Below are 12,360 nucleotides of genomic sequence, written 5' to 3'. Positions count from 1 at the left end.
CCCGGGGCCATTCACAGCGCTGGCCTAAAGCTGATGCTAAGAGCTTTTGATAGCACCCAGCAGCCTGTAGGCCTGCCCACCCCCGTCCCAGCCAGCTTTCCTGCCAGGCACTAACCACCTGTTTGATTTTCCCAGGGCCCTGCCACAGCGGAGGGACAGAGGAGAAAGAGGGAGGAGGGGGGAGGCGAGGATGGCCAGCAAAGGAATGTCTCCTAATTTTGTCACTGAGTGTGTACTTCCCATTCACTTCCTCTTTATAATCCCAAAGCCCACCCCTCACGTGCATGCACACTCACACATACACACATATATAGAGAGGCAAGTGCACACACACCCCTGCTGACCCATGCACAGCCTCTTCTAGCCTTTGTTAAACTTTTCCAAATGAAAAGAATGAAGTTTGAAAGTAGGGCACCTTCTGCTGCATCAGAGCAGATTCCTGGAAAAGGGTCCAGGGTGGAAAAAAGAAAGAAAGGAAGAAAGCAGGGCACTTGTCTTGTGTCTGGGAACCAGAGGAGGATCTTCCCCGGCCGGCCGCGGGGACACACATGAGTCCAGGGTGGAGGGGTGGGAACGTGTGATTGGAAATTTACAACATACAGTATGTTTAAAGGAAGGACACATTCCTTTATTGTCAGAGACAACACAAGGACAGAAAGGACAGATGGCCTCTGGCTCAGAGATGCACCATAGGAGAACAATAGCTCCATCCCTGAGGAGGGGTGATTAACTCGGGTTGTTTCATTCGGCTACAGGGCTTCAGACATGTGACATTTGCATGTAAATGACTGACTGTATGTGTGCTTTCATCTCTGGCATGATTTTCTGGAAGGATACTTCCTGTTGTGAGATTGAGCTGTGCTTACAGTAGTGGAACGCTGCACACACACACACACACACACACACACACACACACACACACACACACACACACACACACACACACACACACACACACACAGACAGTGAGCACAGGTGTGACACCGTGCTCTCCACAGTCACTTCCAGTTCCCAGTGTGAAGGCGGGGCAGCGTTCCTACGGTTTAACCTGTAATGCTGCCTTGCTGGGGGCTAAACACCTGTGTTGCACTCACAGGGTTGTGTGTGTGTGTGTGTGTGTGTGTGTGTGTGTGTGTGTGTGTGTGTGTGTGTGTGTGTGTGTGTGTGTGTGTGTGCGTGCGTGCGTGCGTGCGTGTGTGTGTGTGTGTGTGTGTGTGTGTGTGTGTGTGTGTGTGTGTGTGTGCGTGTTTCCACACCTATCAGGTCAGGCGTATGGGGCACCTCCACATTGACAAACATTACAATAACCCTTCTCTGAGGGTGTAACATGACAGGAACACACACACCTACACCTGTTGCACCTGTGCTGCCTTATGTGGGCCACATGAAAAGATTCCCACTCCCAGGTGGAGGAACTTCCTGCTGCCTCTATGCTGCTTGACAAACAGAAACAACAAACAAGAAGGAAAACTTGAGCTGGACCCAATCACAGCTGAGCCAGCCAAAACTGTTAAGGTGGGTCTCAAGTGTCAAGAGCGTCAAGAGTAAGAAACAAAAACTCCCCGAGGCCCAAATAACTTGATTATAGCAGCACCACAATCAAAACAATAGTGGCGGCTCCAATCTGTTCACTGTCAATGGTGCCTCTCATTTGTCAAGCCCATCCAAGAAGTTGGTTCTCAGGCGACCTGCACAATACCCAGACAAACAGGAGGGCTCTCCTTTTTAGCCCTGCCTGCCACCGGGAAGCCCATCTGAAGTATTAATCTTTGGTGGAAGAGAGGGCTCAGCCTGGCCCAGCCATTGTCCCCTGGCCTGGGCCCTCTGAATGGGGCTTTGTCAGCTCACCAGCTGCCACTGTCCACGCTCCATCTTTGGACTTTGGCTCCCATGTCCCCTGGCCGTGCTGACTGGACGCCTCTGTGCAGCTGTGGGGATGTGCGCGGTTTTTGTGTGTATAGGATGGACAGAAGGGTCAGGTGGCAAGCCATTTGTCTCACAACACACAGAGGAACACAGCACAAATATGTGGCTTAAAGCAGGGTCTAACTGGCCATTTCAGAGTGGTGCTTTTGGTTCCCATGGAGCTTTAGAACAACAGAGTCAATCCGTATCCCAATAACAATCTTTGGAAATCTAAAATAAAAGAGAACTTTAGGAATCCCCAATTTTTTTGGTCTCCTAAACATCTAAATCACAGCACACGAGCAGCATGTTTAACCCTCATTAGCCCATCCAGGCTAACAATAATGCCACAGGTGTAAATCAGAAAATGAGTGAGAACTGAAGCCCTTGTCCTCCATCTTCTTCTCACAGCAGGGGGCAGCCAGCCAGTAGCATTCAGATCTGTCCCCTGTGGGTATCTTCTGGCTACCAGCTGGGAACAGCTGGTCTCCCCTTCTGCTACTTGTTCAACCGCGCCTGCTGGAAGTCCTGCAAAAAGCAGGGTCTTATGTTTCTGACAGACAGACGGCATTCACTCAAAGACAGGTCATGCTAACGAAGAGGAAGCTTCACTAGCCTCCTAAGAAACATCCCAGATGAACCTGCAGCGTGGAGTCGTCTTCTCATTGTTGCTGGGGCGCGAAGGTTTGCTAGTCCTCGTGATTTTCCAGGTTGTTAAGATTAAACAGTTAAATAAATCTTAGGAGACACGCACGGGGATGTTTGAGAGGTGAAACAAACTTTATAGGATTTACAGAAAGTGTGCAACAATTGTTTAACCTAAATGAGGCAGGTGCATACATTTGGACACTGTTGTCATTTTATTGATTCCAAAATATTTAGAACTATTTATTGGAACTCAGAATTGGTTTGGTAAGCTCGATGACCTTTGACCTCCTTACACAGCTGAATCATATCATGAGAAAGTGTATTTAAGGGGTAAATTGTAAGTTTCCCTCCTCTTTGATTACTCTCTGAAGAACAGCAACATGGAGGTCTCAGAACAACTCTCACATGAGCCGAAAACAAAGATTGTTCTCCATCGTGGTTCAGGGGAAGGATCCAGAAAGCTGTCTGAGAGATTTCATCTGTCTGTTTCCACAGTTAGGAACATACTGAGGAAATGGAGGACCACAGGCACAGCTCATGTTAAGTGAAGAATGGTGAGAACAGCCAGAGTCAACCCACAGACCAACACCAAAGATCTACGGCATCATGTTGCTGCAGATGGAGTCACTGTGCATCGTTCACCCATTTGGTGCACTTTACACAAGGAGATGCTGCATGTGAGAGCGATGCAGAGGAAGCCTTTGCTCCACCCACAGCACCAACAGAGCTGCTTGAGGTCCGGACAAGCCCGTTTCATACTGGAATAAGGTGCTGTGGACTGATCAAACTAAAACTGAGATGTTTGGGCAGAACAAGAGGACGTATGCATGCACAGCATACGTAGCATTTCAAGAAAAACACCTGCTACCTACAGAAAAACATGGTGGCGGTTCCATCATGTTGTGGGCTGTGTGGCCAGTGCAGGGACTGGGAATGGGGCTGAACCTGCACCAGGGCTAGATCTTTCAACAAGACAACGACCCTAATACTGCTCTCTATAGTAGAAGTAGAACGTTCTTGAATGGCCGTCTCTGTCCCTAGACCTGAATGTTATTGAAGATCTGTAGTGTGAGTTAAAAGAAGCCATCAAACCTGAATGAACTGGAAATGTTTTGTGGAGGAGAATGGTCCAAAATATCTTCAACCAGAATCCAGACTCTCATCGGAAGCTTTAGGAAGAGTTTAGAGGCGGTCATTTCTGCTAATGGAGGCTCTACTAAATACTGACCATTTCTTTTTGTGGTGCCAAAATGTATGCACCTGTCTCATTTAGTTTAAACAATTATTGCACCTTTTCTGTAAGTCCTATAAACTTTGTTTCACTTCTGTAACATCGTCACTGTGTTCCACCAAAATGGAGCAACACCGACTGGTGCGAGGGCTGATGGTTACAGCACGGTTTAAATGCAGTTGTCATAAAAAATAAAATAAAAAGAACGGGAAACAGCAGGTTAGCCTTGGTGTGAGAGTCATCGCTATGGAGTCACCCGTGGAGATAAGGTGGGGGCTTTATTTATGCTACACGTACAGATATGTCAGGTGTTTGGACGGGCGCAACAACAGCATCAACATCACATCCTGGTTATCTCGGTGTGATGGTTAGGGTTAAGGGTCATCGTTCCAACAGCCGGGGGGGGGGGGGGGGGGGGGGGGGGGGAATGACCAGGTATTCACAACATTTCAACCAAACCCGAACACACACCCCAACCAAAGCTCGCTCTCCCTCTCTCTCCCTCCCTCTCTCTCCCTCTCTCTCTCTCTCTCTCCCTCTCTCCCTCTCTCTCCCTCTCTCTCTCTCTCTCTCTCTCCCTCTCTCTCTCTCTCTCCAGGCAATTGTCACTGGAGTGGAAAGTATTCCAGAGCACAATGCCTGTGCTCTCAATGGGTGCTTTAGCATGCCACCAGTGCACTGTCACCAGCAGATGGGGAGCTAATTAGAAGCCTTTAAGGGGCTTTGATAGTGTGTGTGTGGGAACTCGGCGGAGGGAGATGGCCACAGGGTGTAAAGGAGGGGTGAATACACACACATGGGCAGAGACAGAGAGAAAGCAAGCTGTCCCTGCAGCTCCTCCCCAGCCAAGGCCGTTCAGCAGAGGGCACCTGTGGGGCTTCAAGGATCTCTGAGAAGTTCAGCCGTCAGATGGAAGTGGTGTCCCTGAAGTCAGCCTCAGGATCTCAGAGAAGGGCACGTATCCACCCGCCCCGTCTGCTGCAGCAAGGCTCCAGTCAGTCTGCCCTGCTGATGACACATCTCTGAACCAGGACTCCCACAGGAAGCCAGTCCAAACCACCGGCCCTCAGTCATTACAGAACCCATGGAGGTGCCTGGCCCGAGGAATCCAAACACAAACGTGCACAACACACACCCGCCGAGCTCAGACTACTGTTCTCAAGCCTTTAGCTGCTGCTGAGACTCTGGTGTCGCCAGTCAGTCATCACGCACATGTGACACAGTGGTGTGGTGAGTTTTTCTGCATCTGACACCACGCTCACCCCTCCCACTCCCATATGAGCCGCTCCACACACCTGCACACAGGTGTGATCATTATCGAGCAAACAGGAAGAGCCTGACTGGGAACTGGAAACTAATCCTGCAGCTGCGAGGAGATGACCTGAGTGTGTGTGTGTGTGTGTGTGTGTGTGTGTGTGTGTGTGTGTGTGTTAGTAGAAATTGTTGAAAACTCCTCCTCACATAATCAAAACCCTTTCTTGTTTCTTTCCAACATAAACTCCCATCAGAGAGCTGCTTTTTTCTGCTTCAGCATCTTGATGCTCTGCTCACTTTCATGTTTCAGGAAGCAGAATGAGCTTCACTCATTGTTCTCACAGCGGTAATAACAGCAGCAAGAGTGTCTGAGCGTTGCTGGAATGTCCCGTTTCCTGTGAGTGAATTCCTGCAGCAACAGCTTGCCTCCTGTCTTCCTGGAGCTCTCGCTTTTGTGATTGTTGCACACTAATAACTACATAGAGGAGATAACAGTGAAAGCATCCCCCTACACCAAGAATAACATCTAAAAGTGGCTACTGGGAAACGCTGCTGGCACAGATAAAACCAAAAGACACACGTGTAGCCTTTCAGCCATTTGATGGATGTGTGATGTTGCAACAGCGCTTGCACAAACAGTAGGCTGTCTGTGGCAGCAGCAGAAGTTATGATCGACCCGCTGGGAGAATCCAGTGTGGAGCTGAGGGAGGGCACTGCCATCCTGTCAGCTCAGATCAGGAGCTAATATGTTTCACTTTTTCTCTCCCCTCCTCTGCCTCTTCTTCCTCCCCTCGCCTTGATGTGCTGTAAACAGGCTAAAAAGGGCCCAGCTGTGTAGAGTTATTGTTGGTGTCAGTAGGAAGTGCTGATAGCTTTTGCAGCTGAACAAAAGCTGGATGAGGGGAGTGGAGGGGCGCTCCAGACACTGTGGCTCCAGCCTAGATTCTCTCCCACAATCCCTACACCGCACTCCCATTGTTCTGCCCACCCGGCCTTCCCTCCGCCCTGTCAGCTGCGACCTGGAGCAGAGGGCAGAGAGAGAGAGAGAGAGAGAGCGAGAGAGAGTGAGAGAGAGAGAGAGAGAGAGAGAGAGAGCGAGAGAGAGAGAGAGCGAGAGAGAGAGAGAGAGAGAGTTTTCAGAAAGGTTTTTACAGGCTACTGCAACATCTGTGCACTTTTCCTTATGTGCACTTACATATGTACAAAATGAATAAGTAAATAAGTATATTATATGTATATATATATATATACTGGTGGTATGGAACAAAACTCAAATGAATTAATCTATTCAGTAGAACACATTTGCTTTAAGGGTTGGTGTTCCTTCTTTCTTTTTGCACCACCTGTCAGAGTTTAAGTCCAAGATCTGACTTTATGTTGAGCATCTTTTTCCTTTTTTATTTAATTTTGTTTTTTGCTGCCACGTGGGTCTTCACTGCCACAAACACTCCAGACTTGAAAAAGTCCATTTTTTTTCTGTCGGTGTTTTGGTCTCAGTAATAATTTTGCTAAAACTTTACAGAGAGATCCAGAGTCAGAGAGTCCCCATCTGTGACATCACACACATGGAAATTTGCACAGAATCGCCTCTCACCTGGAGAAGAGCCGCTGCTGCTGGAAGAGCAGCGGCTCTTCTCCGAGCCCCTCCTGAATATTGGAGCTTCTCAGCTTATAGCAGCCTGAGCTGGGCTTGGTGGGCGTGGCCAGCTCCAGCTTGTTTTCTTTAAGTGACAGAGCCCTAAAACGGCTCATTCTGGAAGGTACTGAAAATGTCAAAGGTAAAACTGCTGAGATTGCTTCTGTGAGAGGGATTTAATGGAAAGAACATGTTTGGTGTCGGCCATAGAACAATCGAGATACGACCCTTTGAGTCTTCATGAAAGTTGAAACAGTCTGTGGGACTTTAAAATGATCTACCTGCGCCCTGAAGAGTCATACCAGCTTTGGTCTTTTGATCTTTAAAACAACATAAATAGGTAAAGTGGATGACAATAAGCAAAACTATTTTCTGTTGATATTCTGAGAGTTCAGCCTAATAAAACTTTTGTTTGTAGAAGTTTTCCTTCATCTTTAAAGGAGATCTGGGAGCTGAGTGGAGCTTCAGGAACCACAGGGACAGATTTAGTAGTGAAAGTGGGCTGACTGGAGGAATCCAGCGGCTGTCTGTGTGAGAATGTGGTAACATCATAATAAGGAGTCCTCCTCCTCCTCCTTTGTCGCTCCGCTGTTACCCGGCTGTCCTTTACTCTGCAGGTGCGGGGCGGTAATCTCATCCCGCCGCTTTAAGGTGATAAATGGAGGAGAAAAGGTTCCAGAGCCAGTTTGTTCTCAGGATCCTCCACGCAGGTGAATGGAGGAGCGCGAGCTTCCTTGTTTGACATCTCCACAGAGACCGCCCGAGCGGCGCCAGGCTGACAGGCGTCAGGGCTCGGATGAATGGGTGACGTCACCACGCTGGCGCCTGCCAGTCTGCTCGGGCTTGTTTGGACAATCTGGGAGGAGGGAGGGAGTGATGTGATCTGAGTGTGCACACATGTGAAGGAATCTGCTGCGTTCTGGGAGAATAGACAGTTTTGAGTTCTTCTGCTGGACACATTTAATGTTTAATAACCAGGGAAGTGAAATCAAGCCTCGCCCCCAACAGGTTCACCTTCACCTTCCCCGGTTACTGTCCCTTTGTCCGCCACATCTGCAGCACCAACTATTGTGAGAAGCAAATCTGGGGCACTGTGGTAGCCTAATTGTCAGCGCCATTCATCCCATTCACTCCGTCCCATCCCACACACCCTACCCGGCATGCACCGCCCACCCTCCGTCCCCAGGCAGTCTACACCTGCAGAGTACCCAAGCCGCGGACAGCTGGATTCCCACATATTACCCATAAAGACACACATTTGTTTCCATTTGTAACGCCATCCTTCTAACAGATTGTAAAGTCTGATAACCAGTCGCGCATCCTCATTGGCTGAGAGAGACGCACAGCACCGCCCTGTCAACACAACCGCACATCTCTCATTGGTTGACTGCTTCAAACTGGACCGCGCAGCCACGCCCCCTGCTGCTGCATGCCTATAAACCAGAGGAGGTTCCTCCATGTCAACTAGACAACTGTCAACACTGACTGAGAAGATCTCTGAGAGGAGAATACTCTTGACTTACGCCTCCTAATCAGCACAACATGAAGGTTGTTGGATCTACCTGTGCCCTGAAGACCAAGGTCGGGGGAGAGATCGGCCTGTCCGAGCAGAGCCTCGCCATCTCCAAGTGCAAGATCCCGCTGCTGGACGAGCAGATGAGCGTCTTCCTCCAGGACATGAACAGCTGCTACAGCAAGCTGAAGGAGCTCGTGCCCACCCTGCCCACAAACAAGAAGGCCAGCAAGGTGGAGATCCTGCAGCACGTCATCGACTACATCTGGGACCTGCAGGTCGAGCTGGACGAGCCGGAGAAGAGCCGCCAGCACGCCGTCAGCGGCGCGCCGCGCACTCCGCTCACCACGCTCAACTCGGAGCTCGCCAGTATCTCAGTGGAGGTAAACATCCAGTCAGTCACACCTGTGGTAACATACCTGCGTGGCTTACGTTTAACGTTTAAGTCGATGCGCAACATGCGTGCGTAAAAGCTGGTTCGCCATCTGTGACAGATCATAGATTCAGTGTGTGTGTGTGTGTGTGTGTGTGTGTGTGTGTGTGTGTGTGTGTGTGTGTGTGTGTGTGTGTGTGTGTGTAGACTACATGTTCTAACCTCCTGGTGTTTTCCTTCTCCTTCCTGCAGAACGGATGCTCGGACGACAGGATAATGTGCCGCTAAGATCCAGTGGAGCACCTCCCCATCATCCCACCGTCTGCGCCCGCCAACCAGAACCGACAAGGCGACTTGATGTGAATCCACATCTAAATCCTGAGCCTTGAACTGTGTAGGGACGTTTGAAACTCCCAACTGTTAGAAAAAGGACATCCTCAGGCCGAGATGGTCTCAACCAGCTCTCGATTCCTCCGAGGGCTCCTGGGACCAGAGGAGCACCCGTGGTGTCCAGATGCAGAAGACCGGGTTAGTCCGGGGGACCAAGACAAGTCCAGAGCAACCAGCGCTGCTCGTAGAGTTTTACGTCTCTGTTACACTCTGTATAATCACGTGTACATCATATACAGATCTCAATATTTTGTGAAAGGAAAGCTATTTCTCAGATTCCTGAGCGACCAAACTGTATTGTATATTACAATGCCACATATGTGAAGATATTGTTTCTTGCAATGTACTTTATTTGCGTTTTTATTAAAACAAGAACACTATTTTTGAACAAGAATGCCCGTGTTGTGTCTGTTGATATGAAACCAGAAGGAGAATGAGACAGATGATGTAGTTCTGAGGCTAACTCTGACCTCTGCTGTCAGAAGCTGCAGTCATCCAGGTGCCACCAGGCTTCAGCTGCAGGTAGACTAACATAAAGGCTGTGCGGGTCCCTACAGCACGGTGTCAGGTCAGGGGGAGAGTTTGTCACTAACCAATGCATTAATTTCAGACGTGATAAATTAAACATTAGCTCAAGCGTTCATAAAATGCTCGGTTTAGGGGTAAACACCGTGAAGCGGAGTCCCCGCCGGCTCCGCGGGGGTTAAAGCGGCTCTGGTGTGGAGATTTATTCCGTCTCCCTGGTGCGATGTTTTTCCCATTTCCCTGCGGTGCGATGCGCACAGCTGCAGCCCGGCGTGGCCAGTGCGTGATTGTGTTTGTGTGATAGCTTTGTGCCAAGGGCAGGGGAGGGCGGCGGGGCCCAGACTGAGCGGCGCCGCGGCACACCTGGGGAAGTTCAGGTTAAATAGCTGCACATTCCTCAACACACAGCTGATTGAAACATTAACAAACAGTAATCCACGGGCCAGGCCGCAGATGGGCCGGGAACCGGGCCAAACACACACACACACACACACACACACACACACACACACACACACACACACACACACACACACACACACACACACACACACACACACACACACAGGGTAGAGATTCCCACACAGCTAGCTCTCATGTGTTATACACACTATGTTGTATGGAAGGCAGCTACGTCATTTAACACGTGTAAATCCATGAGTTATTTTGTTTTTAGATAAAACTAAATGTGAAGGAAACGCTACGGCCGTCTTCATAACGACTCTACATTTGATTGTGTACTGAAAAATAAAACGAAGCATTGATTTTAGTATTTTTTATTTTAATATTAACCCTTTGATGCATGAATTATGAAATCTTCAACCATGATTTTTTAAACAATTTTTTTCATTCATCTTTAGGTGTGAATGAAACAAATTTTGTATTTACATATTTTTTGTAACATTTAATTTACACATAGTTTATTACATGTCTACCTCAGTGGACAATGTGCATTCTGAACATGAAATATGTTGTCTTGACTTACTAAAGTCGAAATGGAGGGGCTCAAATGCAATAAAGTCTTCAACAGTTGTGCTTAATAGCAAAAATAAATAAATAACAATTTTGAGTACCTGTCCACTGTAGTGACCGTTATGCATCAAAGGGTTAATATTTATTTAATTTCCTTATTCATAAAACTTACTCTTTTTGCTTCCTCTCGTTCGCTGCGCCCTCTAGGGGCGCTAAAGAGAATTACAGCCATTTTCTGCGTTTATGAGACTAGGGGGACAGCAGCACCCCCTGCTGGCCACGCGGAAACATTTTCCAGCGTTAAACTGTGTGTGCACACCTGGGCAAAGCCCTACAGGAAACCGTTGACCTCTGAAATGACAAACAAAGGCTTCCGGACCAAGTCACGTTTCCTCAGGTGTTCAAACACTTCTGTGCAATACAAACGAACTCTTTAAAAACCATAAAATGTGGTTTCCTGGTTTATTTTTAAAAGCTCTCTCAGTAGGAATGCACCATCATTGTGAATTTCAGACCCCTCCAGGACACCTCTGTTCCTCGCTGTAGCTAGAACACTTTGTGTAGTTTAAGAATGAGTGTTCCTGGTAGGATTTTATTCAGGCAGAGTGGGGTTTGGGGCATGTTAGTGCTCCACATCCAAGGAGATAGTTAATCTGAATTCTGTGCTGCAGTGGATTCTGCAAAGCCAAGCCTGTCAAACCAATAGGCACACATCCCATAATAGGTTGTGTCCTTGTAGTAGAGCATCCTGAGCTGATCCTAATGGGGAGGCCATGGTTTGTGCGATTCCTGTCCGTTGGTCTAGGACTGCAGCATAGATTCCTGCAGCAGTTAAGAGTTCAGGGATTAGGATCAGCCCAGAGGTCCCAACCTGTCACTTGAGGAAAATCCCAGGAAATTCCCAATGGGAGTCCCTGATAAGCCGTTTGGATTGATCAGGAACCGTGCAGCATGTGTGAATCTACTTATGAGTGTTTGTCACTGTTACCGTGGTAAATTCATGGTGTTCAGCAACACATGGAAGGCACTTTATAAATAAAGCTTTGATTGATTGACATGAAATCACTTTATATCATTTGGAAGATTTGATATTTTATTTATGGCAAATTTAATGAATTATGTTTGTTCAACTATTTATGAATTCAGTTCTGAATTTTATTAATCACACATTTAATTGAGTTTATTCATTTATTTATTGTCCCTGAAAACTCCGAAGGAAAAGCACAACCACTAAAATCTGCCCCTGAATGAACCTTGCATTGTGATGATTTAATCTGATTAAAATTACCAGTGATTTTTACTTGCGTCCAACCCAAACAACCGTCTGTGACTACATCTGGGCTGGAACTGGAACCGGAGCCCTGACTTATGGGCCATTCCCATCTGTACCGGGTCGGCCCGGGCCGGGTAGCCCTAGTCGGCTCCAGCCTGGCCCGGTTGATTCCACACATCCTTGTCTTAAGCCCATGTGGGCTGATTCTACCCACCAATCAGAGGCTTGCTCTAATGGAAGGTGTGAATTTGCTGTCAGCAGTGGGTGTGTTGGCCCTGGTCGGCCTGAAGCAGACCCCCTCGAGAAGAGGGCTGAGAATGAGCCTTGGTTGGCCCGGAAAAATACCAGGCCACCCAGATATGTAAACAACCTACTCTACCCTGCCCGGGCCGACCCGGTACAGATGGGAATGGCCCACTAGTGTGGAAGACCTGATGCTGCCGGGGCAGACGGCTCCTCTGATGGCGTTTCCTTGCTTACCTTACTTGGCTCATCTGGACTCAGCCAAATATAATTTTTACTTGTGTGTGTGTGTGTGTGTGCGCACGCTTGCTTATGTCTGCTAACGTTTTGTTTGAAAAGCGCTTTATAAATAAATCTGATCTGAACACCACGACAGTAGACACTGATGACCACACAG

The 12,360-nt window shown here is 48.3% G+C and overlaps 1 protein-coding gene across 1 annotated transcript; it reads left to right on the top strand.

The window, feature by feature from the left end:
* Positions 1 to 8,116: 8,116 nt before the first annotated feature.
* id1 (inhibitor of DNA binding 1, HLH protein) lies at positions 8,117 to 9,344 on the top strand. The gene is made up of 2 exons (XM_015960037.3): positions 8,117 to 8,570; positions 8,813 to 9,344. The coding sequence occupies exons 1-2, from the start codon at positions 8,217 to 8,219 to the stop codon at positions 8,846 to 8,848; spliced, it is 390 nt and encodes a 129-aa protein (XP_015815523.1). The 5' UTR covers positions 8,117 to 8,216; the 3' UTR covers positions 8,849 to 9,344.
* The last annotated feature ends 3,016 nt before the right edge of the window (positions 9,345 to 12,360 follow it).

Source organism: Nothobranchius furzeri, chromosome 3 (genome assembly GCF_043380555.1).
Source record: "Nothobranchius furzeri strain GRZ-AD chromosome 3, NfurGRZ-RIMD1, whole genome shotgun sequence".
Classification (NCBI taxonomy): domain Eukaryota; kingdom Metazoa; phylum Chordata; class Actinopteri; order Cyprinodontiformes; family Nothobranchiidae; genus Nothobranchius; species Nothobranchius furzeri.
This window is presented reverse-complemented; position numbering and strand designations above follow the sequence as displayed.

Coding starts and splice junctions, on each gene's coding strand:
- id1 (XM_015960037.3), top strand. CDS start 8,217: ATGAAGGTTGTTGGATCTACCTGTGCCCTGAAGACCAAGGTCGGGGGA. Junction 8,571..8,812: donor TCGCCAGTATCTCAGTGGAG/GTAAACATCCAG, acceptor TCCTTCCTGCAG/AACGGATGCTCGGACGACAG.